The sequence below is a fragment of the Mastacembelus armatus genome, chromosome 23, assembly GCF_900324485.2.
Source record: "Mastacembelus armatus chromosome 23, fMasArm1.2, whole genome shotgun sequence".
Taxonomy (NCBI): domain Eukaryota; kingdom Metazoa; phylum Chordata; class Actinopteri; order Synbranchiformes; family Mastacembelidae; genus Mastacembelus; species Mastacembelus armatus.
The window spans coordinates 10,717,395-10,745,343 of record NC_046655.1 but is presented as its reverse complement, the minus strand read 5'-3'; the positions used below and the strand labels follow the sequence as shown (position 1 = coordinate 10,745,343).

General features: G+C 42.1%; 1 protein-coding gene across 1 annotated transcript in view; it reads right to left on the bottom strand.

Annotated features, from left to right (window-relative positions):
• pcloa (piccolo presynaptic cytomatrix protein a) overlaps positions 1–23,499 on the bottom strand; it is a 45,457-nt gene extending 21,958 nt beyond the window's left edge. Inside the window, exons 1-5 of the mRNA XM_026326888.1 lie at positions 23,288–23,499; positions 20,259–21,279; positions 18,000–19,031; positions 7,467–7,661; positions 151–4,255 (exon numbers count right to left, since the gene is read on the bottom strand). Of these exons, the coding sequence (XP_026182673.1) occupies positions 151–4,255; positions 7,467–7,661; positions 18,000–19,031; positions 20,259–21,279; positions 23,288–23,499 (6,565 nt within the window). The remainder of the gene's footprint in view (positions 1–150; positions 4,256–7,466; positions 7,662–17,999; positions 19,032–20,258; positions 21,280–23,287) is intronic.
• Between the last annotated feature and the right edge of the window lie 4,450 nt (positions 23,500–27,949).

Below are 27,949 nucleotides of genomic sequence, written 5' to 3'. Positions count from 1 at the left end.
TATGACAAAACGAAAAACAAAAACTAAAAAACATGAACTGTCCATGCAAAAAAAAAAAAAAAAAAAAAAAAAAAAAACATTAGCCATGAATCAGTGGGAGGAGTTCAAAGTGACATTTAAGTGATAGGTCTGCAATGTCATTGCACTGACCTGCATCAGAAATCTTTGCTGAAGTAAGATCTACTGCACCCTCTGTGGTGCCACTGAAATTATAGCTGTTCTTACTCTTGTAGAAAAACAGGCCAGCTTCTGCTAGGTTAGTGTCCGACATCGATGGTTTAATTCCTCCAAACCCTCTCATGCCATAAGATGATCGGTCATACTGGTAATGGTCGTCACGATATCCAAAACGGTCTTCAGGCAGGGGTGTGGTAGGTTGCTGAGTAGTGCAGCTTCCTGCAAATGGGAGCTTGTATACCACATCACAGCACACAGCTCTTTTTCCTGCAGTCAGATCCACTGGTTTTCCATCATCATCTGTGATTACAGCTGTGACCACTTCTGTAGAAGGACTATCCACTGATACCACAGTGTTGAATGGTTTTGTTGTACTCAGGTCAACAGCTCCTGCCACCGTGGTTGCACCTGTAGTTAATCCATTTGCAACACAACTTGCAACAGAAGTTGGAGCAATAGTGACAGGGATAGTCTGGAAATTTCCTGCACCCATGTTTGAGCCAACAGAGAGGTTAATAGGGATTTCTGTACCAATATGATTAGAGGGTTGAGAATCAATTGGCCGATATATAATTTGAGAAACAGGCTCAAATGTTTTGTTTTTTGTTAGCTGAAGGGGCACTGAAGATGTTTGCGAGGTGTTTACATTGTCATATCGCTGGATTGTGGCAGCACAGGTTACAATGGTGATGCTATCAGTCACTACAGAAACAGTGGATGATTCAGTACTGAGGTTGACCACAGATGACTGCACTGCACTGTTCTGACGACTGGCATCAGTTGCAAAGGACTGGCGTCTTGAGTCTGGACTAGTAGACAGATCCACACCATTCATGTCGGATTCTGGGTCCACTTTCATAGTCCTAAGATCTACTACCTCAGAATGTTGGAAAGCCTGTCCATTCTGTGCTGACAACTGGGGCTTAGGTTTCTCCATTGAGATTGGGACACCATTTGCCCTAGGAGCTGGCACTGGTGGTGGTGTCCTTTCATGAACAACAGAGACAGTGGTCCTTTGAACTTCTGTGGTGACCACTTGTGATATGAGGTTAGGCATAATCATAGGTGGCTGTGCTGAGGCAGATATAGCCTCGATTATGTGGCAAGAACTAGACACGCGTTTTTCTGGGCCACAAATTTCTTGACTTTCTATGGATTCTGTGACTCGTGTGTATGCCAGAGGCACCCTGGTTGTTTGAGGAGAGGTTGGTGATGGATTCTGCTGTGGATATGACTGAGGTTGAGGCTGTGGCTGGTGATAACTTTGGGGTTGAGCTTGGTGTGAAGGAGATGCTGGGCCAGGGCTGGAAGGAGCTTGGGTTGAGACACTATCTACTGGAGAGCTGGGCTGAGATGGCAGTGTGATGACTACATATGTGTCACGAAGATTGCTGGCATATCTTGGAGAGGAAGGAGACTTTGGCGAAGGTTGAAATGGCTTGCTCTCCGAAGAAGGACTCAGATTCAGGGCTATGTCAGTAGAACTAGTGGAAAGTACAGTGGGTCTTGGATGTGGTATATGGGCAGGTGAAGAAGGCTGTGATCCAGGCTTTGGTGCAATTGGTGGTTTAACACCATGTCCTGGTCTGTGGCACTCCCCAATTCCTACAGGCATAGATGGCTTTGGGGGAACAGGAGGGGGAACATGAGGTTTGTATGTTGGTGTAACTGCTTGTCTTGTAGTGGGCCCTTGGACTGTAGCCACAGCCACTGTGTCTGTTCTGATGGGTGTTGTTGATGCCTGAGGTGGAAGTGGAACTGGAGGTTTCCTGGGAAAAACAGTAGGTTTTGGTGGGGTAGGAGGAGGCAGTGGTGGTGCAACAGGTACTTCTGTTGTTTCCTGAGAATTAGCTCTACGTAGGACACTTGGTTTAGGGGGTACAGGTGGGGCAGTTGAAACTACACTGGTAATACTGGGTGTGTACTGGGGCACTGTGGGCAAGGGTGATACACTGCCAATCACAGGGGTTGATGTTCTTGGGAGTGCACCAGATAAGTCCACAACATTAGCCTGGGATGCTGCAGTTGTGTGAGGTTGCTGGTCTGATGATAGAGCTGACCCAGAAAACACAGTTACAGACTCAGTTTCCATAACTGATGTTGATTCTGATACTGCAGTTATTTCATCTTCCTTTTTAATTATACTCTCATCATCAGAAGACAACTCTCCTGAAGAGCACTGCGTAACCTTTAAGTCTGGAATGGGGTGGAGTGCCCTCCTAGAGGCAGTGTCTTCCACTTCTGGTTCCTGCTGAGTTGGACTTATTCCAGGAGTCAGTACTCTCTTCATTAGCTCTTCATAGGCAGTTTCAGCATCTAACAGTGGCTTCCCATCTTTGCCAATTGCTACTGTACTGCTTTTGGGAAAGCTATTCTCAGCAGGTTGTAATACAATTTCAGCTGCTGTTTGCTCCTTTTTTGGTTGCATATTTTGATATTCCTGTTCCAGCTGCATGAATTCCTTCCGCTTCTTTATCATGTCCTCATAAACTTCATCTGGTGATCTCAGCTTTTTGGGTTGAGCAGGTACAACAATCTTCTCTTGTTCTACCAGATCAGCTGCTGAGTTGTCAATAAGAGATGTATAGGCGTAGTCTTCAATGAGCATGCCTCCATAAAGAGACTCTTTTTCTGGTGGAATCTTGCCTTTGTCAACAGTTGGAGACTTAGCCCTCAGCATTATTTCTTCATAAGCCTCATCAGCAGATTTAAGAGCTTTTTTCTGTGGCTTATTATTTTGATCATCTGTTGGTGAGTGAAGAGATACTGATGTAGGCAGGTGATATGTTTTATGGACTGCTGCAATTTTGGAGGCATGGACTTCAAACCCTTCAGGTTCTGATTCAATACTGGGGGAAAAATCAGAGCAAGATGATCTTCTGATCTCCTCCATTTCAGCTTCTTGCCTCAGTTCTTCGGTTGGTGAGGCATCTTCAATGGGGGAAAGGTTGCTTGGCGGTGTCTTCGGATGTTCTCGCCTCCTCTGGGCTCGAATCTCTTCTTTGTCTTTCTTGGATTTTTTCCCTGAGCCCTTCTGTTTTTCTTGCTCCCTGAGCAGCTCTTCTTCTTCCCGTAACTCATCTTCCTCAGAAGAGTCTTCAATCGTGGGCAGCATTTGACCAGGTTGTCTGTGTTTGGCCTTCCTGTGTTGTTTGCCCTCAGAATGGATATGGCTGGGACTACTACTGTCACTGTCTTCATCCAGTGATGAGAGGGATGTAGGGGATGTCCCAGGGGTGAAACTGGAAGCGTGTAAGCTGGATGACCCCTCACCTCTGGACCGATCATCTGGAGAGTCAGTAAGGCTTTCCATTTCAGGTTCTCCATCATCATTAAGTATACGCACAGGGCTGCTGGTTGCGTTCAGCTCCATAGTTGGGAATTTGCGAACTGCAGTACCACTCTGATGATCCTCTTCTTTTGGTTCATCCTCTTTGTCTATATTACGTTTATCCAATGAGCCAGAGAGTTCCTTATCTTCTTCATCATCTGGACTTATAGTGCTTTTCTTGGTGAGTCGCCTGGCCTTTCCTAACGTACTCCTCTCTGTAGCTTCTGTTTTCTTCTTTTCAACTTGCTTCTTCTCATCCTCTCTGATCTTTCGGCGGATTAAATTTTCCTCATCAGATGGGGAAGCATCCTCATTCTCACTCATTTCCATTATCTGTTTTCGGATAAAGTCCTCATCGTCCCCCGACACCGGGCTTTCTTTTCCAAAGCTTTCACTGCTATCATCCAGGGAATCTGCCCTGACATCCATGGGCACAAGAAGCTTTTTCTTTGTAGTACTTTTGGTGTTCTTCTCAGCAAGTTCTCTGTCATCTTCTGAGCTAGGTGTGTCAGGTGAGAGAGGAAGCACCTCTAATTTACGTCTTGTCTTTAGGGTGTCTGTTGATTTGACTTCCTCATCCTTTGGTTGTGTGCTTGCCTGGGCCTCAAGAATGGGAAGAACTGTGCTTTCCAGCTTTGCTAGGTCAGATGGGCTAGTTGGACTGCCTTCCTTAGTGGCCATTTCTTTCTTTTCAGGCTGTTTCAAGGTTTTTACCTGTTGAATGGAAATAAGACAATTAATTTCTTTCTTATATATTACAATAAAAAAAAGAAAATATCTAAAGTGGAATTTCTCGGCTTGTTACATGTAAACCATGACTATATGCGTAAATATTTGAGTAATAACAAATCAGAAACATGAAAACATGTTTTCTCTATTAACTAGTTATAATAAGCTAATTTTTTTCATATTCATAAAATAAAAAATAAGATAATGTAACAGCAAAACCTGTTTAGTTTTATCCTGTTATATAATGTTGTTTGCACTAAGCATTTAGAACAGCATGACGATAGACAGTTGAGGATTTTCATGTTTTTATGTAATCACTAAAGTTGACAGTGACAAAAATTACATAATATATAATTAACATACATAATGTAAATGATTTGCCGTCTACTACACAAATTTCACTTCAGGAATGTGATACATGCAATTTGCAATCAAAACATATTACTGCATATTGCAGTGTTTAGACATTCATTTTCAGTATGGTACTATATTTAGTTATTTAGCCATCTCTAGATACTGTAACTCATCTCCTCATGTACATAAACACATTGGGTAAACACAGCAGAAATAAACCAAATTATGTGCAAATTATGTATAAACTACTACTACATGGCCTTAAAGCTACAGTCACCTCAGTCACTGCATCTTCATCACTGGGCTTTCCCAGAGGCTGAGGTTTAGCCCCCTTTTTCTCCTCCATGTTAGTTTTCTTCTCCTCTGGGTCTTTGTCCTGTTCACTAACTACAAAGACTGTGCTTTTAGGTTTTGCTACAGGAACTGAAGCTACTGATACATGTGTGCCCCCACATTCAAAAACTGTCTCAGATACTTCGTCTGTCTTTGATACTGTGTTCTCTCCTCCATCAAACCGTGTAGTGCCACCTTTGTCACAGACTCTGCTTGTTTCTGATGCTGAGATAGTTTCCTGGATGTTGTCAGTAGCATCTTGTGACTCAACCTCTTCTTTGTTAGGTTGTTCTTCCTTCTCTTTGACTGACTGCTCAGCAACTCTCTCGAGCTGTCTCTCATCACTGCCTGTCAGAGCTAAAGTCTCCCTCTGTGCCTCGTGTTGATTGTCAGTAACACTTTTTGTGTTTTGTTGACCGGTTTCTGTCTCATCCTGAGTAAGTTTCTTCTCACAAGCCTTATCTCTGACTTGTGTCTCACTAATAACAGCTGAGGGCAACACAGTTTCTACACTCTGCACTGGCTCTTTGACACCAACCATTTCTTGCTCTTTACAAGCAGAAGGTGAGGGAACAGACATAACCATGGATATCTCAGATCTATCATCTGCTTTTGACACTGCATCTATATGTGTCTGCTTTTCCTCTGACTGTGCTGTACCCTCTACATCCACCACAGGCCTTTTGTTCTCCTCTGACCTCTCTAGCAATAGTACTGTCTCAACAAGCCTTTTCTCACCAGGTGATGACTCATCCTGTGTTTCTGATTCTTTACATATCTGTGTCCCTTCTTTTGGGATTTCTTCAGTGACAGTCAGAGCAGGCTCTCTAGCTGTTTGTGATTCATCCCTCTTTATTTCAGGACAAACATCCTCTGTTTCAATAGAGGGGGGTGCTGGACTTGATTCTGCTTTATTAAACTCATTCTCCAGAGGTCTCTGGTCATTACCCTTCTCACTGGCTTTATCTTCACCGACCTCTTCTTCAATAGCTTTCCCTTCCTCAGCTTTTACCTCAATAACACTCTCTGAAGCTGCATGTTTCTGAGCTCCCTCCTCTTCAAAGGCTCCATCATTTAATGATCTATTTCCAATGCCTGCCTCCTCAGAAATCCTTTCCTCTTTATTAACAACTCTCTCCTCAACATGTTTTTCCTCAGCAAGGTCCTTTACTGTTTCTTTGCCAGTCTTCCCAGTTACTTTTGGCTTACTTGTTTCCCCTTCAAAAGGAACTTTTTCAAAAATGTTATTCTCAACAGGACTCTCCTCATTTATTTCCCTAAGATCTTTGGTTTCTACTTCAACTGGAGCAACAGGAGGTGATTTGTCTGGCAGGTTGAGTGCAGCTGGCTCCTTGTCTTTTTCTGTGAGTATGTTTTCCATTTCGATAGCATGACCCTGAGACCCTGAGACAGAGAGGTTTTCTGATGACACCAAATGGCTTTCAGAGTCTATGCATTTATCTATCTCTGGGTTCAACTGTTGCTGAACCTCATCAGGTTTAGGGACCTCGGCACTGTCAACAGGGGCTAAAGGAGATACATGAGGAGTAGCTTCTGTGAATTCTGGCTCCTCTGCTATTGCCTCTGGTTCTGCCTTTGCAGTAACATCATTCTTGCCATCAGGTGTTATACTGTCAGCCTCAGGTTTTGTAGTTATGTCTGTTTGCTCCATATTAAAAGCTGTGTTTACTGTATCTAATGGAGTTTGTCTTGCTGAAATAATGTTAGGTTCATCTATCTGGGGCTTTTCAGTTGGCTTACCAACTACCTCTACTTTTTCCTCTTCTTTTGCATTTGTAGCTGTAGGATCTGACATTGGAACAGGCTGAACAGAAATTTCCTGTGATTCGACTTCTGGGATCAAGGCAGGTTTTGACTCAACTGAATTTGTTGTCACTTCTGGGAGTTCTTCTCGAGTAAGCTGCACTTTATCTATCAGGGGAGCTGCAGCCTCATTCTGAGTAATCTTAGGATTTGGCTCTATTCCTACCTTAGAAGGGACTGTTGTCTTGTCTAAACCTGTATTAGTCAAAGGATTTTGCATCTCACTTTCCACGGGGACAGTAAGGTCCTCAGAGCTAGTCTGTTGTTGCTGAACTGCTGGGATGTCACTGTCAGGTGCGCTCTGTGCGTGTTGCTCAGCATTAAATGTTCTGGTATCAGGGTGAGGAAAGTCCTCTGCTGCATTTTCAGAGCTGCTCTGGTTTTGCTCAACTGCTGGGATTTCACTGACAGTTGCTCTTTGTGTTTGCTGATCAGCGTCAGATGATTTTGTCTCGGGGTGAGGATAGTCCTCTGCTATTTTATCAGAGCTGCTCTGCTGTTGCTCAACTGCTGGGATTGCACAAATACTTTCAGCTACACTTTCTGAGTGGAGGGCTTCCTGTTCAGAATGATTTACAGACTCAGACACTGCTTCAGCTACTAGTGGTAGTTTTTGTTCTTTAGACTGTGTTGGCTTCTGAGGTGTGCTATCAGGAGGATGAGAACTAACAGAAAGAGAAGAATCATGATCAGGTGTGGGAAGGGTTGCAGGAGCTACCTTGGTCTCCGGATATGTTGGGGTTAGGTCTGCTGCTTCTACAGGTTTGCTATCTACAGTAGCAGGGGCAGGGGTGGAGGATGGCACAGGAGCAGGGTGTTGTGTCTTTGGAGAAGCCATGGTTGAAGGTGGCAAGTCTCCCAACTGGCCCAACATGGCTCTTTGGGTCTGACAGTTGAGGCAAAGCCATTCTTTCTGCAAGATAAGATAAAAACAAATCGTTAGTCATAGATAGTTATAGATATATAGGTACTTTATTCAGGGAGATACCATCTTAAAACAGTTTAATCCAATATGATTTCTACCACCACAAACTGCATAGATCTGTTACACAGTATGTGTGAAGCATAGTTTGAATGGCACAAAATGACCTGATAACACTGGAAAATCCCACAAACACTCAGCAATTCAAAATGCATGCAGCTATGGGAAACAAAAATGTTTCAGAGTAGTCAAAATGTCACTGTGACAAGTCACCAGTGTACCTTCTTCTATTTGAAGGGAAATTTTTACTTTTTTGGGACTTAAGAAATAGACCCATGCATAATACATGATAATGGGACAGGGGTTTAACAGGACATGTCAGAGAGGGTTGGGTGGCCTGTGCAGACATTTCATGTAGCAGGCTTCACAGAGATATTGTGGTTTTAAGATTGTATAACTTGGTGTGTAGATGTGGACACAAGCTTTAAACATGACAGTACAATGTGCACACATTCTAAACCCATTTTTAATCCTAACCTGTAAATTCAACCACTTATACCCATACAAAACTAGAAAAGAGTATATGAATCATAGCTATTTTTCCACAGACTCTGTGCTCCCTGAACATCCACTTTAGTTCCAATTACACCTCTGCTCAAACGCTGAAGCCCAGCACGGGCCAATTTAAGAATGTTCTCAGAGCTGTTTTTTTCTTCTTTAAGGACTATAATTGGCCCAAAACATTCTCCTTAAAATCACCTGGGATGTAGTCCCTAATCTTAACATTGTTGCTGCATTGCAAGGGAATAAAAAGACAGACACTCTGCAGACACAGCTTTCACCTCAGAGCTATGCCTGATCTGTTATGGCTATCTTATTATTGATGCATATTCCCAGGCACTCACTTAAACACGGGACTCTAGAGAAATGCACCTAGGCTGAAGGCACTGCTGGGACCTCTAATTCAAAAGCAACACCTATTATTGGAATTTAATATCCAGTATGCTTTGCTTTAAGTGAAAATAAAAGTGATATTAAAAATAGTATAGCTCTATAGAATCAGAGATAAACACACAGCACAAACATTTACTGGTATCACACACCAATTGCACACACATATATACAGTGACTCTCAGAAGAGTTAATAGTCAATATGTTTTCAACCATTATCCACCTTAATGTAAACACTTCCTTTCACATTTCTAAGTGTTCTAATATTTCTTTGTAACTGCTGCCCTTCTAAATGCCTTTGCCTGATTTAACAGCAAGATTTATACTAAATTGGACTTCTGAGAGAGTGACACACCTGCATGCACATCAAAACAGGCGTCAAATAATTGACCTCCCCTCTACTTTCATCTCTAGGGTTTGCTGACATTACTCAGTTATATTCCCAAATTGACAGAAATCCAGTTAATCCTCAGACATGATAATTGACAGAGTACAGATGCGATTGTGTGTGTGCGTGTGTATATGATTGTACCAGCACGCACTATCAACATGACCTCTTCCGTCTGTCCCTGCTGGAAGGACCTGAGATGTGGGTTTCTACAGCCTGGCAGCTCTATCAGTTAAACCAGACAGCAGGCACTGGAAGCCGCAGAGATGGTTGCCGATAGCAAATGCTGAAAACAAACTCAGCCAGACAGCTGGTCAGCCTCTCCCACTTCAGAGTAAGCCATCATCGACATTATCAGCACATCACAAATTGGCTCACTTTAAGTTTTTGATTTCTCCTCAACAGCACTTTGTCAATGTGCTTCTTATAGTTGCTCTGCAGAACTAAATCACCCCTTTCTAAATAACTTCCAGATACATTATTTTTAGACTGATAAGTGACCATCTGTAATGTACTGCCTTACAGCACACACTAAAGTCATTTAGTGTGTTGCACAAGGCAACTTGAGCAGTTTTGACTTCAGCACCCATAATTCAATACATTTCAGATGCCTGTGCAGCTTGTGAGAATCGGACGTGCCGAAGTCAAGAATGAGAAAAGCAAAAATTACTGTGCATGATACTTTCTCTGTCACTGCGGTGAAAGAGAATTTACAGTAAATGTTCTTTGTGCAACATTATTGTAAATTTAAAAAAAAAGAAATCATTGAAAGCACTTTCAGACAAAAAGGAGTCAGCGTCTGTGGCAGTCAATGGATTTGTCTCAAGTCACTTTTTGGAAAAAGTTTAATGGCATCATATGTATATAGTATATATTCGTCCCCAAAGGAATGAGTTTGTGACAGTGTTTATTGCATACCTATGCTCTTTTTACATGACACTTAAGCAATCAAAGCTCATACGTGGACGAATAAGGACAGACTGAGTGAGAGCGCTCCAAACTTTCCATCTTCAAACTTCCTCCAAGGACACAGAGGAAGACAAACTGAAAACCACACACAGTAACTAGATACTGAGACAAGATGGGCTGCACCCGTGTTTGGTTATTGCTTCCAACTGGGAGTTGGACCGCTGTGAAGGTCGATCCAGCTCTTTGACAAGGTATCCTACAAGAGTTTTACTTTGTAAATTTAGATATAGCCTGGCACAGAGAGTGGGAGAAGTAGAGGAGGATGAGACAGATGGATAAAGACAGATGAAAGGATGGAGAAAGGAATAGAAAAAAGGGGATGATAACAGTGTGTTAGAGATAAAAAAGAGGACAGAGGAAGCAGAAAAGGATAAGTTTAGAAATAAAAGCAACAACGAGAGGAGAGAAGGAGCATGATATAGGGAGGGGAAGGATGAACTAGAGGGAAGCTTAACAGTCATTGGAGGTGACTCAACACCAGTTACTGCCAACAAGCTTAACATTATCACCCTATAAATCAATTGCTAGGAACTGAGGACAACCTGCACTTCATGATGACCACTGATAATAAACAGATTAGAAGGTAACAAAACAGATTATTTAGTTAGAATGCAACATTTTCCTAACATGAGATGAGCATTATGATGTAGCCACAGCAAATTTCAGATGCAGCCAAACATTATATTATCAAAAGGCTGTTGACAGACTAGTGTCCTTTCTGTAGCACTATTCAATTCACCTTTCTGTACTAAAGCTCTTGCTAAAATTAAAAGTCTGGAAGTCGCTGCCCTTTTTTCATTGATGAGTGTTGCTGAGTGGCCAACTTAATTATAATGCACTAGACTGCAAGCAGCAGAACATCACAGCATCAGCTCTTTTGCAAGCCAAAAAACATCTTTGTTCTAATAAATGTCTCACTGTTATAGATGTTCCCATCTACGGTTCACTGTGCTGTATGCACCTTTTGAATAACCCTGTTGGACATCTGTGGATATATGTCTCATTGCAATCGTGAAAACAAATGGGATGCGAATGGTGACAGCCTTAAGTTTGGAGATCTGAGCTTTTGACTGGGGGGGTTGTTGGCTTTAATCCCACAAAAAGCAGCAAAATTAGGTCTGAGAAACTAAAAATAAATGACATGCTAGTGTGGTCTTACTGGTCAGATTCTAGTTGGGTATGTATGTAACTTACTGTGAGTGAAGCAGAGGGCTGCAGAAAACCTAAGTAAGCCTTCTGAGGAAACATTCCCTGGATAATTAAAGGCTAAACAAGGCTCAATTATCAATTCTTTTATTTAACTCAACCCTGAAAGATAACAAAAGCAGAGTCTAAACATCACTGCTACAAAATTCCCATCAGGCAAGTGAATAATTGCTAGAAGAGAGAGAGAGAGAAAAAACATGTGTATAGATCTATAGTACCAAAGCAGATCTCACAAGAGGTATGACACAGGGCCTATATATATATATATACTGAGCCCAGGGATTAAGCAGAATGCGACTGTTTGTTTATCCACAACCCACTTCTTAAATCTGTCAAGTGCCAAGTAGAGTTTTGTTATGACACCAATTGAGTTTAAAATGACTTTCTTAATTCTGTCAATGGCTATGAAGCCCCTTTGGTTTTAAAACACCTCCAGTGCCCTAGTTACCCTACATATCATATGTCACACAGTGGTGCTCAGTTTATCCAAAGAGCCATACAGCAAGATGTATGTGTGCATGTTTAACTGGGTGGCCACACTGTGAAATAAAATCTCCAACCACAGTAATCCTTCTGTTTAAAGTTTCACTAATCAATGTTTCTTTGTATTGCCAATGAATCACATGAATACATGTAATGTTGGGTTGTTACAGTGATGGAAACCCAGAGAATTAACACCAACACTGAAAATTCATGTAGCTTTTTCCTAGATACCATGCAAATACACTGTAAAACAAAATATTATGTTTTTGTTCATATAGTAAACACTGCCAGATATGGCTGTACTTTTCTGTTAATATAGAAACAATTTTGAGAATACACATTTTTTTATGTATACGACAAGCAATGATTTGATGTTTTGTGATGTATAGAAAACATTTGCAAATTAAATTTGCAAAGTAATTAGATATTTCCCTCAAATTCATTAGCTGTAATTGCAACAAGACACTTTTCAAACCTAGCAACCATAACTGACAAATTGCAGCCTCACTTTTAGCAACACACCAACACACCACACTGAACTGAGCTGAGGGTGTTTACTGTACAAACTCCTGTTACAGCTCTTGCTTCATTAGATGTTTCCATTTCATGGTATATTCTGCCTATAGGTTCTTTTAATGTGACTCACATATGTGACTCATGGGCATTAAACAAACCACAACAGTCAGGTTGTCATGGTCTACACTGCTTACGGCAGCATGGGTTGGCACCCATATCATTTGTGACACCCCTTCCTCTGAAATCCCCTGTTGGACTCCTCTTTCTGTCACAACCAGGTCTCTTGGTATAAGATATACAGTATACTGCCTGTTTTTCTGCCTGGATCATGAATGTGTGTGTTTGCTTCACATTACTATTCAATTGTAAAATAATGTAAAGGGGCAGTTTGTCACTAGGAGCTTGTCTGTGTTTCACACAGTCTGTCAGTCCAACCACTGCCTCCCAGCTGCACTCAAATTACCATTTTCTGTATTCTGCAATAAAGATGAAAGGCACTACTTTAGATGTGGAAAAGCGAATCCACTTGCCTCTCAGGTTTTTTAATGCACGAAAATGATTTTGGAAGTGAAGCCCCTTCTTGTTGCCAACTTCACCTATTGAATATAAATTTTTATGGAAAAGATGGAACTTGGTTTTTCAACTCAAATCAGCTGCTCTGCTGTCACTATAGTAAAGTGTGTTCCAGGGGAAAGACAGTAGCAACAGTCAGGATGTAAACACAACAGAGTGTGCTAAGTAGAAGAGGCCGGTGCCAGAATGTGTGTGTTTTCAAGAGTCTGTGTGTCTCTGCCTGCCTGTCCTTGCCTCTCTACCTCACTAGGGCTCAGTGCTGGCACACACAATGTCTTGGCTTTTTGCCCCCTTTTCTTGGCACTAAAGGCTCAGTGGCCAAAATGTAGCCCTTGCTTAATATGCAAGCACCAGTAAATTAGAGAGGGGATAAATGGAAATCATTGCAGGGGGACCTGTAGACAAAGGAAAGGAAAAGGCAGTTTGCAGTGCCTCAGGACAGTTCATGTCAGTCGTAGAAATTTCTGCAAACCACTTGTTTTAGCTTGAACTAGGTCCTGGGCCTGGTAAATATGACAGACAAGATATTAATAATAGGCTTCAAGCAAAATGTGCTTGTACTATGTACTGTATATTCTTATTCTCACTATTGAATTAACATTTGTACTGTCAAATAAGCTAAATTAACTCTGACATAGACAGGCACATTCCTGTCCAAAGCACTGTACACTCACGTACGCACGTACACGCACGCACGCACGCACGCACGCACGCACACACACACACACACACACACACACACACCGTTATGTCTAAAAATACCAGTCATTTCAAGCCTTCCAAGGTGGCCATGTGGAGGACTCTGTGGGTTGCCTGGTATAACAGAAAGACCCTTTTAAAGAAGGAAATATGAAAGAGAAAAAAAAGAGTGAGGACAAGAAGAGAGAGACAGAAATAGAGAGAAAGAGAGCTGCCCTGCAGTCGCTTGTGTTCTCCTCTTTGTGGCAGAGACTATTTTTGTGCACTTCAGCCTCCAGGGCCAGTGATAGAAGAGCTGTAAGGAAACTGGACTGGAGTCATAAACAAACAGGAATCAAACTACAGTAAACAACAGATTAATGTAACAACTGGATTGTATGCAAGATGCGATATAGCTGAGAAAGACCAAATTACACCAGACTGATAGTGAGAGTGAGCCTGTAGTGTAAAGTGTGTGTGTGGGACAGCTGGATGATACTGAAGGCTGGGTGTTGGAATGACCATTGAACATGCCTTTATCTACCAGTCCAGACCCAGGAGGATTCACACTATGGGAGGAGGTGTGAGCATGACCACAGAATAACAATAAGGAAGAAGGACACAGGAACCACCACGCAGTTAGTGTGTGTAAGTATATCAGGCCTCAGCGATGTGAGAATACACAGGACATGGGCCTACATGCACAAACACACAGCAATAACAATTTACTTAAATTCACTCACTACCTTCAATAGAACTAATATGTACCTAAGCCAGATCTTCAGCATGATTCTAATTATTAATGTAGCCAGTTCTGAAATAAATGGTTTTCTTTGTGGGAACCAGCTTTTTATTCGCATACTGGAGGTGAGCTCCTACTGCATGAACATAATTTCATCTCACTAATGTGATTACTGCATATGCACACTCATGAGAGTATGATAGAGAAGTCTAAGTTTATTATGAAATACACTAGCCTGCTGAGTCTCAGATACTGTGAGTGTTGAGCCTGAGAGCAAGGGAAACTGCTGGTCTAGCTCCATCCCATGTGAAAATATTCAGTGTGCCCAAAGCTGCTTTATTTACATGGTGTAAAAATGATTTACTCATTTTTAGGTGTTAAAAATGTAAGAATACTGTGATCTTTCCGTTTAAAGCAGTCACTTCAACCATCTAACATTTCGATGGTCCCGTCATCATCAACAATGACTCTTCTGGTGAATGTGCTGCTACAGCATTTTCGCAGAACAGAAAATACAGTGTCTTGTCATCACTGTGGGGTTGCCAAGTAGAAAGTTACTCCACCCACAAAGAAATAGTCTGGCACATATTCTCCTGTAAAAAATCACAGCATGTCCTTTTTTCACTTTCACGTTCTTTTTACAGATTAAACAGACATATCATGTTCATTAATGAGCTTCAGTGCCTGTAGACAGCAAGGACACCTGTTTCCTGTTTTCAGTTTTTGACCATAACTTTATTATTTCTTATCTAACAGGCATATTTCCTAAAATGTTATACTACTCCTTTAAGAGAAGCTTTTGGCATGCTTTATGCTTTGAGGTTTAATATAGTTAGCCATTTTTTACTGTTTCCATTCAAAACAAATCTTTGAGATGAACTAAATATCAGGTTGGCAGGAGAGTGTGGCCTACTTTCCAAAATCTTGACTCATTACATTATAGCTGGTAAATACTAAGATTATCAGTTATTTTATGATCTTTGTGTATTTAAACCTGGTGAATTTCATTTGGTCAAAATAATAAAGATGTCTGAAACAAAATATATTCCCTTAACCACAGCCTTACAGTGTTTAATAATTAAGACCTCGGAGACCATTTTATATGTTACATAATCTTCTAGTGGGTAAAATACCTTAACAACTCTATAGCTGCAGTAATGTAGTGGTGAGTGCAGTGGAAACCTCCAGACAGTTAAATGAGCCATATATTGTTATTAATCTTCACAATAACAACTCAGTGGCTGTGACTCAGTATTGTACAGTATTGTGTTTGGTTAATTAAAAAGGTGAGATCTGTTTTTTTTGTTTTGTTTTTTTGGTGTAGGTGATGCTCACAGTACTTTTCTTAGCTTGGATTCTTTGCTTTGTGCTTGTTAGAAAAGTGGTGCCTCTCCCATTTTATGTAAGACTTCTCCACCGAGCACGCTCATCACTGATAACGGCAATATGACATGGAGCCTGAGCTACAGTAGGCAAGCACACACACATTTACAGACTACACTACATCAAAGGCAGAGGGGTAGCACCACTAAGAGGGAGCCTCAGTGCCTATGTTTAAAAGGTGGGCTCCGGTTTTGCAGTACAGAAATATAAAAAGATTAAAGGATACAGAGAAAGAAGACATAGGGATATTCTGATAGCAAAAAAGCAGCACAGGAGAAAACAAAAAAAAAACCTTAATGCAAGTGTTTTTGCTTCTGAGTGCTGGGTTAAGCACTGACACCTCAATCTAGGATCAAGCCTCAACAGAAATGACAGCCTTCCTGTTACACTTTAAATTTTTTTAGGAAATCGAGATTACACTTACACACCCACACGTGTTGACCTATACAGTGCAGCATGCACTCTCATCCCTCAGCTGAGACATAGTGTTAACTAAACAGAGCCCAAAATCCTTGCAAATAAAACATGCTGTTCAGTTCCTCATCAGGCACACACGTTCATGTGCACACACTCTGACCCACTCACATGCGTCAGCAAATGAATCCTCGCTGACAGCCGACATTATGACAGTCAGCGACACAGAAACGAGGCGCAGTACATAGGGGGTAGATGACTCAACCAAGGTGTTGTGTGCATGTGTGTGTGTGTGTGTGTGTGTGTGTGTGTGTGTGTGTGTGTGTGTGTGTGTGTGTGTGCGTGTGTGCGTGTGTGCGTGTGTGTGTGCATCTTTAGCAGACTTCCAAAGATTTAAGCTCTTCTCAGGTTCAATCAAATCCCATGAAAATTATTAAAAGTCTTTCACGCTGAATGAGTCAAATGAGTCATCCTCCTTGTATCGCTTTCTACCTTTGCCATTCTTAAAAACAACACTAAGGTGACTATTCTGGCTTTAAGACAACGTGGTGTTGAGAATTTACTATATATTCAATTAGAGGCTCAGAGGCTTGGATGCCCATCTCTCCAGCATAATTACATTTTCCCCATGTTTGGACTCAGTTAAGTGATTATGTAGTTCAGCTCCTCATTATCCCAGCAAGGCTGTACAATTAAGAGCTGCACAAAATGACAATAATCCCAAAACCTAAAACAACTTGAGTCTGCCATCTTGTTTTTGAATACTAGTGGTGTAGCCAGTGTGTGTGTGTGTGTGGGCGGGGGGTATCTTAAAAAGGTCAGACTATACTATACTGATTGATTCTAATGTGTACATTCTCACATCAATACTGAACAATACTAATTTCCCAACAAAGAAAAAAGCTGCCTGTCCCCAAACATATGATTATGCTCTGAATTACATGATCATGTCAAGATTATATAACCAAACATACTACTAACTGTAACTGAGTGATGCAGTATATAGATAATAATTAGGACACTTCACATTGAATCAAAAGTAGGTGCACCATATGTAAATATGCTATGCCTACATGCTGAGAAACCACTCAACTGAAAGCACTTTTTGGCCTCTACTCTCATATAATACTGATCCTACACCATAGAGTACCATCTGCTCTGTGAAATTCATCACACAGTCTTGTGATGCTGCCTCCATATGAGACAACACACTGTGTTAACACCAGAAAACCAGTCCCCACACCTAGGGAGATAAGCAGGCCAAATGTGTTTGGTTTCCACGTCATAAGCAGGCAGGCAAAGACAATGAATGGGTGCACTCTCACATACACATACAAAAAACTACATATTTTTACCCAAGCATACATCTGATTTCAGATTAAACAAATAGCATCCATAGAATGAAAGTTATGTGTTGTGTATACACACACACACACGCACACACACACGCACGCACGCACACACACACACACACACACACACACACACACACACACACACACACACACACACACACACACACACACACACACACACACACACACACACACACTCATATTCAATTTCAGAGTCAAGTGTCAATTGTTTTAAGTGCTCTTTGATGATGAGACATCCATTTAAACAACCTAATTTATCTTCACATTTCTGGCTGCCCTCACTACTAAAGAAAGCTTCATAATAATGAGTCTGACATTTAAAATGCAGCATAATTGACAGCATCCATTCATTCAGTGGTCAAACGTGCAGATGTCATTATAGGGTCAATTTGGGGTGAAACTAATGTACTTAGCACAACTAATAGCATTCTCATGCTAGGTTCTTGTCTAGTACTTATGTGAAAAATGCACAGATTCAAACTTCTCTGCTCCTCATAGTGTCTCTATAGTGACCTATTTCAATGAAACATCCAGAGAATGTTTGCCTTCTCTTTCTACACAACAATGCATAAATTACTGGTAGGTGCTGTGGGTTGAAAGCACAGGAAGCTATGGGGGCTTGAGTAAACTGCAACAACAGAGTTTCTTACCTCTCCTAAATGGGGTGTAGGATTGAATCCACACTTATTGCACACTGTCTTCTTGCAACTGGTACAAAGGCTGTAGTTGGGTGTGTCAGATGATCCAACGTTCAACTCCACATTACAAAGAGGGCAGTTCTCCTTGGCTGTTAAAGAAGGTGTAGGCTCCACTGCTCGTCGCTTCTCTTCCTCCTCCACAGAAACGGTTCTGGGAGGTTTCTTGGACTTAGCAGGTGGTGTGTCAGGAGCAGAGTCTGAATCAGGAGGGGACCCAGGCTCAGAGAAAGGGGAGTCAGGTGGTGAGCCTGGGTCAGAATCTGGAGGAGAACCTGGTCCAGAGTCAGCGGGGGACTCTGGTGGTGACCCAGGTGTAGGATCCGCTGCCTTTTCATCCTCTCCAGTGACAAGATTGGTGGCTGAGCTCAAGAGGGATGACCCAAAGCTGAACATCTGAGAAGCAGCAGCAGGAGGTTTTGCCGATTCTGTCAACCCTCCAAAACCTCCAAACAACTTCCCAGCTACTGACTCCTCCTGCTTTGGCGCAGCCTGTGCTTGAGGCTTTGGCGATTCCATCAAGCCTCCAAACCCCCCAAACAGTTTCCCTGTAACAGACTCAGTAGTTTGTGAAGCAGCTGCAGGAGGTTTAGCTGCATCTGCCAGGCCTCCAAAACTGATGCCCCCTAGCCCCCCAAAAAAGCTGGATTCCTGTTTGGCTTTAGCAGGAGACTGCTGGGGACTGGATTTCTGATGAATTGGGCGACCTGTTTTAGGATCAATTTTAGGAGATCCTCCTAGTGAAGGGCCTGGAGAAAGTGGACCTGGAGAGGTTGGACCTGGGGATTTCTGCCTAGGTGTGGTTGGTGGTGTTAAACCTTGCTCAGTGGTACTCTGCTCCTTTAGTAGAAGATTGCCAGGCTTTCCAGGTGCCTGTTTCTGAGGCGAGGGTGGGGCCGAGCCTTGTTTTGACTTTGTCAGGCCAGGGGGATCCATGCCTCCCATTGCTCGTTGCATCTGGCAGTTCAGACACAGCCACTCTTTACCCTGTGCATGAAAGAAAACATGGGTTTGACTTGACTGGAACAAATGTCCACACTGTTGTGTGAGCACAGGCATAATTATTTTAGTATTACAGAGGGAGGCACAGCCAATTAAAGCCCTAAAACAAACCATATTCTCTATGCTTAGTGTTAAAAGGAACAAATTCAGAGACATGCCAATTAATTCATGTTTCAAATGATGTTGAATCCTGTTTTCCCCACTCAAATCACTTCTTATAAGTGAATTCAAATGTGATAACAGTTACATAAAATCTTATTAGTCAGAAAAGAGCACTGCATATTTGTATTCAGATCATATTAGCATTTTTTGGTGAAATTTCATATTAAATGTTTGTTTCTAATTAAAGATGAATTAAAAATGCATTTCTACCCATGATTTTCTCAACTCTGCAAAAAGAGAAAGGCGGACTGCAAAAAGACATGTATTTTACGCATCTCATGTCCCATATATGTTTAGACCCTAATAAGCACTTGCATTTCATTGTCAATCTGAACAGACACTTTTGCTATACACCTGTGGCTGCACCACTGTGCTCTTTGTTTAATGTTAGGATATCTCCTTGGTTTCCACTATGTGTAAACCACAGTGTTTAAGAGAGCCAATGTTGACAGTTTCATTACTATCTGGAACAGAACAGTGTGTATTTTTTGTGTATAATTGTGTATTTTTTGTGTATAATTGTTATTGCATAAAATGTAAACAAACATTAGGTCAATTCAACCAAACTAAAGCTACAGCATTAGGTTGGTTGAGATGTTAATTGGAATTCAGAATCAAAGAAAACTCACTTCTTGTTTATACTGGGGAGTTCCACACACTGACCCATGGGAACCAATTCAAAAATGGCCCCGTTCAGCAGCAGGATACATAATAGTAATAATAATAATAATAATCATAATCATAATAATAATGATCCTTACAGAAACAATAGGGTTTTGCACCTCTGGTGCTTGGGCCCTAATGAACCAGTAACTCTGTTGTGCTGAAATCATGGCCCACCAACATTTACTTGTCCTCACTGGCTGGCACAGTATCTTCCTGTGGCCATGACATGAGTCACCTTGATCAACATTCCCCGAGTCCATATGTTCCCTCTGTTTCTCAAACCATGTGGCACTCTTATAAGAGAGTAGCAATATGCTGCTAACAGGCTACATATAGCTTCAATGATCATCAATAACATGGACTGTCTCATGATAGATTTCTTACCGCTGAGTCTGGGGGGCTGAACCCACAGAGGCTGCAGACCTGGTTCTTACACTCAGTACAGTTATTGTAATTAGGTGGGTCCTTGGACCCAGTATTCATCTGGGTGGTCTTACAAAGCGGACAGAGGTTACCTCCAGGCTTTCGAGCCCCCTGGTGACCAGGAGGCCCTCCCTTCTTAGCTGGCTCCCCCAGTTTAGTTCCGGGGCTAGATGGATCTTGTTGCTTGGGACCAGGCTTACCAGGTTCTTGTTGTGGGATGCCACCTTTTTGTGGTGGAGGGCCACCCTGTTTGACACCTGGACCTTGTGGTCCATGACCTAGTTTGTGGGCCTGTTGCCCTGAGGGTCCCTGGCCTGGTGGTCCTTGACCTGGTGGTCCCTGACCCTGCCTGGGTGCCTGCCCAGGGGGTCCTTGGGCAGGAGTACCCTGACCTGATTTGGGCCCCTGGCCCTGTGGTGTCAGACCTTGCCTGGGTCCCTGTCCAGGGGCTCCCTGCCCTGGCTTTGGCCCCTGTCCAGGGGGTCCCTGCCCTGGCTTTGGCCCCTGTCCAGGGGGTCCCTGACCCTGTTTCTGAGCTCCTCCCTGTTGTGGTCCCTTTGGACCTGGCCCTTGTTGTGGGCCCTTGCCTGGTGGCTTCTCTCCCTGCTTGGACTCAGGTGCTGCAGATGCATCTTCTTCCCCATCATCTCCAAACAGTCCAAATTTGGGGATGTTGACGGCATCACCCATGGAGGATATGGACGAAGAGACGGAAGAAGTCATGGATGACACTGCACTGAGGGGATTGGCCCCACTTAGGAAACTGGACCCAAACATGCTGGATGACTTGGTCTCTGAGTCTTTTGGCTCCTGCCGGAATCTGGATTCAAAAAGGCTGAGTGATGAAGGGCTGCGGCCTGGTGCTGGCTTGCCAGGGGGACCTTGGTTGAAGGCGTCTACAGTTCGGCTCTTACTGAGACCTGATGGGCCTCGGGAGGCTCCTACCTGCTGGGAACGCTGTTGGGCATCAGATTCTGAAGGCCTGGAAAACAGAAGAACAACAGAGACAGTTTAGTTAGCACTGCAGTTATTGCTGCTGTTTATTGTGTTTACTTTGGCAATGTAAGAAAATTTTATAGGTTAGAGCCACAGCAACGATCTGAACCAGTGCCAAAATAAAAACAGCAGGCCTGTGTATACTATAACTATAACTATAAAAGTTGGATAGGTCTGAAATGTTCTTTTCACCTTGCTCAGCACATTTAGTAACATTTTCCAAAAATCATACTAAAAATAAACTGACATAAAAAGTAAAACAACATCATAACTGTTTAGTGCCCACAGGCCAGACAAAACAAACATTTTAAACAAAATATTTTTCTTTTCTTATGTTTATTTTGCTGCTACATCCTGAACACATGGGCAGAAGATAGGGATTTAGGCAATTACCGTCCACTTTGTTTTATTTGGACTATTTGCCTACTATGGTCTATTTGTGATTTTTCATTTTAAACAACACTGCTCAGGATTAACTCCACTACAATCACAGTAGCATCACTGTGCTAATAATAATACTTAACTAGCCCTAAGATCTTTAAATACATGAGTAAACACAAAATGTGACACTATCAGCCCTGGGGTAAAGCTGACAGCAAAGTGAATAGTGCTGAATGGTGTGGGGTGCAGATCTGTGAGAGAGAGAGGGAAATGCTCAGCTCCAAGTAGGTAAGCTGGGACATCTTTGTTAGCTCAAACTGACAGGGGACATATACAACCTACACATCCTCAGAGAAACGCATCAGTGGACTAAGTGAGTGATTGGAAATTAATATGTACCAGATGTGTGTATGCAACATATAGAGGTACTGGTTTCTCAGACTGCTCTCTGAATGTTCCTTATGCTCCTATTATTATGTTAAATTACTTCCCCAAGCAATAAAGTTGAATGCTGTAATAAACACATCTGATTATTTTTTACAATGAGCAGTTAATAAAAATGGCCCTACAGTATAAGAGCCTTGCAAACATTACAGTAGTTGCAATGGCCGCTGTTGGCCAGTCCACTGCAGCCTCGGTTTCAGCACCATGGATAGCGACCAGAATCTGTGAAACCTTAACGTCAGAACATACAAACTTTTACGTAAAAAAGCATCCCAAAGCAGCAGGAGGGACGTCTGCAAGTGACGAGATTAAGAGCCTTCTCTTCTATTTATAGTAATATTAATATTGATGTACCCTTCCCCCATCTCTAGCTCAGATATAAATAACAATTCTCCCCCGGTTGGGGCCAATTAGCAGTACAGCACATTATTCCATGTTATTGGATGCCTGTTTTAACACAGTATAATCCCCACACAACTGAATAAAATCCTGTTTAGTGCAAGTCTAATAGCAGACCATCTAATTGGGAATATTAGAAAGCGGATATAAAGCTGCTGAGGGTTCCGAATTTGTTTCACTGGGTGTTAAGGCGTCGTTCTGATGTAAGGGGGGGGGGGGACACTGGGCACGACAGATTTTCTTACCCAGCAGGCATTTCGAAAATTTCGCACAAATACTGGAGGTGTGTCTCTTACTCTCTGATCTCACGGAGACGCAAACCGTGGACACGGATACGAAAATCCCACCGATTCCAACTCAATTTTACACATGAAATCTCAGAGCTGTCATTTACAGAGCCTGTTAATAAATCGAGGCTTGTGCATCCATGTAACAACAAGCACAAAAACAGCGGGGTTGGAGCTATCGTGTAGTTATTTGGTGAGAAATACACCAATCTCCCTCAGTCATACAGATCATCAGATGATTATGCTCATTTATAACTGCGCTCTGAGATCTGGATCATTTCTTGGTGCTGTTGGGAGGATTTAAAATGGGCGTGAACGGGATCAATGCAACCTCAATTTATCTAAGACCCTTTCAAAATGATTCCGCACACGACACATCCACTCGCTCCTCTCTTAGGCATCACAGTTTAGTTAGTGTGGATATTGAAGTGCATCAAAATAAAAACTAAAATAAAAACAGAAATGCTGGTTAAAGAGCCCTGCCTTCGTGCAGCTGCTGCGCCTCCGGGCTGCCTGGCTTGCGCCCTTGACATCGCCGCGGAGAGCTGACTCCTCTCCTCCGCGCTGAGTTCGCTCAGGTTGACCGGAGTCCCATCGGAGACCCGGACAAAGCCGCCCTTCCCGTCAGGTGCCAGCCCCTCCGGTAGACCAGACGGCGGCCCTTCACCTCCTTCCAGGCTCGCTTCGTTCCCCATGATCGACCCCTCCCGTCCCCTGTATTTGGATCAATGCGTGATCCGAGCTCTCTTCGCGTTCTAGCTCCAAAATGCGCAGCGAAGACGTTGTTCCTCGGTGTCTGGGAGCATCTCAGATGATGTGTTTTCAGTGGCTACTTTATTTCCCTGTCCTTTCCTTTCATTTCGCTCGTTTCCCCTTGTTTTTCTGTCTTCTCTGCAGCTGTACACCACAGTTACCACTGTTTTCCGTGAGGGGGTCTCCCTTCTACTACAGCTCACGGCCACAAAATGCGATTTCCGGTAGAGTTTACAAAATAAGTTCCTAAATAACTGATGTTTGTGTCTGTTCTTGGACACTTGCAACCAACCTACAACACGAAACCCTCAATTACAAGACAAACAAAAAAATCTTAATATTCCTATGTACAAGACACCTCCCAGTGAACAGGTCAAATAATCGTAAAAATGATTCAAGACAAATCAATTAGGCTTCAATTCAAGAACCAGGACGTTTATTCTAGTTTTGCTCACCATAATTTATTTCGAGACCCAAATTTAACATTGTTATGCTTTTACACTGAAGCCAAAATGGAATCACTTCCGTTCTTTTCTATGTAACACTGGTTACCTTAACGCAGATCGTCCAGCAGCCTCTGTGCTATCCTGTGCACCGCGCATGTTCCGCTGCTGACAGGTGATCAGAAGACATCACCGGAGGAAAATGTCTTTTTAAAGGGGACTTACTCATCTAAACGTATCTGATCTGATTAAAAAGTCGAGGTCTAAGGGATTCATATGTTTTAAAACATAAATAACGATATCTCATAACATCTCATTTTGTGTCTAATTCTTAATAGTCTCATATATGTTGCAGCTGTAGGTCGGCAGAGGCAAAAGTAGTGGGAAATCAGATTGAAACGCAAAATGTCATTTCTTGTGAACAGTTGGTTACTCCTGTTATCACGGAGGACACTGCATCAAATAAGTGTAAGATTAAAAACTCAGTAATGAAGAGCTAAACAGTGAAGCTGGAGCTTTGCATCTTTAAAACATAACATCACACCCACCAAATATGAAGCAAAGTGCTTTACATCAGCCCACTTGCTGAAAATGACTGGAATACAAACCTACAGTATGAAAATACTGTAGGTTTGCTGAGAATATGCACAAGCAGACACCAGATCCAACAAGTAGGATATTAAACTATGTCGTCTCTGCTGTACATCAAGCAGATGTGCAGCGATACGACAGCGAGTGCTCATTTGCTGTGGTGTATGTTGAGCTCTGGGGCAGATGTGTCCTGAATGTACCCATCTATGCACCTGTGCAGAGGAAGACTGAGTGAATAGGTACAGAAACCAAAGGCCAATAGATAAGTTTGCGTCTCTTTGTTTGTGCTACATGGAAAAGCTTCTGATTAAAAACATTAAGGACCATGTGACACTACAGATCATTTATACTGTATATGATGAAAGCTGCTGTAAGTGGGAGGTAAGATTAGACTAGCTGAGATAAGATAAGCTGTTTGTGTGATGGATGGAAAACTAGAAAACTAGCTTAGCTTAGTGTGAAGACTGGATAAAGATAATCTGGTTAAAGCTTATTAAATAACATATTACTCCATACAAAAAAAAAAACAGAAGTTTTATAAAGGACAATTTGGGGTTTTATGAGGGTTATGTGTTTGTGAATTTAAGTCATTCCCCCAAATAACATACCTTGGCATACATATCTAAGTCTCCAATTCCCCCCTTGACCTTGGTCATATGGTGAAAATGCTGTTGATCTTGGTGGGTGTTGCAGCCAAAGGGTTCAAGCTTTTACACCCAACACTCCTCCTTTCTCATTTATTTTTTCTTTTTGTGCCCTTTCAGAATCATATTTCCTTCAGCCCTACGTCTTCCACTTGGCATTTTGTATTCCTCTCAGTCCTCCTCTCTGCGTGCGTCTCCTCCTCACCTTATTGTATGTGTATGTGTAGGCAGAGGTGAGTTTTGCTTTCTGTCTTCAGTGATAAACGATGGTAGTGTAGCGATTGCTCTGCTTCTCCCCTTCTTCCCACTGATCACTGAGGCATGGACTGATTGTCTCTACGCTTTGAGGCGGAAGGAGCCTCTACATGCATGTGCGCTCTCTCTCTCTCTCTCTCTCTCTCTCTCTGTATCTCACCCACATAGTCATAAAAACACACTAACTAAAGCATCCAGTCATGCAGAGCAAACACATTCACCCAGCTGGACAGACGAACAAGCAGACAGTCACACAAGCACACACAGGTGTAAATACACAACATCAAACACAGGCCTGGGGACAAGCACTGTCTGAAGCATGTGCAAACCCCACACACACACACACACACACACACCTGCATACCGTGCATAATCTCAACACTATCAGCGGCTTTAGGTGTATTTTTGCTACAAAAAGCTAAATAAATATCACTCATTAAAAATGTATCCAGTCATTAAAGAAGTAATCAGAGCCTCTACTTAATTAATTCAACAATATAAAAAAAATACAAGTCCTGAATTCAAAACCCTGCATAGACATGTAGAAGTATTTTCAGTAAAATGTGCTTTTGTACAAAGTATCAAAAGTGGCAGGAAAAAACTGTCCCCTGTGACTGTGACTATCTAAAGGGTTGTCATATGATAAATAAGGTAGGAAATTCTGCTGCACAAATCTATGTTTTTGTTTAGATTAATTCTTGGCTCTAAACTTAGTATTTTGGAAAATGTTTTCCCTTGTGGGGCCTTGAAGAATTATTTAAAAAACAAAACAACATCTGAAAAGTTGGGAGGGAAATGGGAAAATCAAGGCATCTAAAACATCACAGCCAAAATGTTTAAGTGTATGTTTAATCTTACGTTTATAGTATGTTAAAATCCTAATCTGAAATGTAAATGTAGTATAGTGTACATACTCAACTGCAGAATCAAAGTACCTTATAAATAACCTTAATTATTAGACTTCCCATACACGTCCCTTAGTCTTACCTGTACATTTACAGATGGTGTTGCATTGTGTAGCCTCAGTGATGTAACTTGAGTCTGGTAACCAGATAACTCACAAAGCACTGTTCATTAAATTTGAATAGCCAGTTGGTGTATGAGGCAAAGATGCTAACAGAGCCTATTTCTTTTGCTCTAAAGAGAGATGACACCTCAAAACTCAGGTTTAAAACAACAACCGACAAAATCCACGGTGTTTCACAGTAGGTATGACAATTTACCAAAAACACCCCCATAGACCTAAAATACCTTTGAGACCATGTATGTACCACAACAGCTCCCTCCCCCCTGTGGTATGGTTGTTTAAACAAACTACTAGAACCATCCCCACAGAGCTTTAACGCTATCATCACCTCCTCTTTTTTAAAAGAAGTGCAAAGAACAAACAAGAGTTACATACCTTGACTGTAGTGGATTGGATGTGTGTAGGAGTGTGTATCCCGTAGCATCCTTAAAGTCAGGTGTGTGATGAGATGAGGCGGCTCTTGAGTGACTACGTACTTACAAGTGACGTTTAATTTCTGGTATATTTGGACTGAGTCTTTCTCATCCCTATTAACAGGCTCACACGCTCCTAATTCAGCCTTTAACGTCAGTTTCTCCTGACCAGCAAAGCACCGTGAACTAAAAATACTTTTAAAGTCATAGAGGCTCCCTTCCTTTCCATACTGAGTCTTACTATCTGATATCCATGCATGAACAAGCACACAGGTAGGCGTGTGCACCTGCTGCTGCCAACACACATATACTCCTGCAAACGCAAGCACAGACAGACAAACACACTCATGAACAGACATAAGAGGTCCCTCTAATCCTCTTTTCTTCTGCGAGATAGGCCAATCACATGCTGCTCTGTCCTGTAAGCTGTTTTCTTGTTCAGTAGTCCTGCCATAGTTGAGGGTCAAGTTAACTCAGTTGCAACCAACTCAAACAACTAAAGCAGAAAAAGGCTTTGAAATCAATAATTCATCGTTTGCAAAGCTAAATTTTACTTTATTATTTCTCAGCCACATATACCTCCAAGGCTGCACTGAGAAGCCATGACACCACCATGTGTTGAGTCCAATAAACATAAAAGAGGGATGTGAGTGACAGAACCGCAGCATGATAGAGAGCATATATGATTGCTCTGCAGCATGTGTATTTGATCCTTTCAGCATGTAGACAGTTTCCTTCCAGTTAAATTCTCTGTGAATAATGTTCCTCTCTCCCTGAAGATACACAAAAGCATCTGATTCAGAGACTCAACACTGTTGGAGTTATATAAGTCCCTTTGTCTCTAACAGATACACAGCAGCACAAATACAAAGGCACAGACATACAGAGTCAAGATGATGTATTATGTACTAAACTGCCAGAAAGCTTTTATTTACGTTTATCTTTTAGGTTTTCTGAGATGAAATATATACAATCTCAGCAATATCTAAAGCTAAATTGCACATTATTTGCTACAGTTG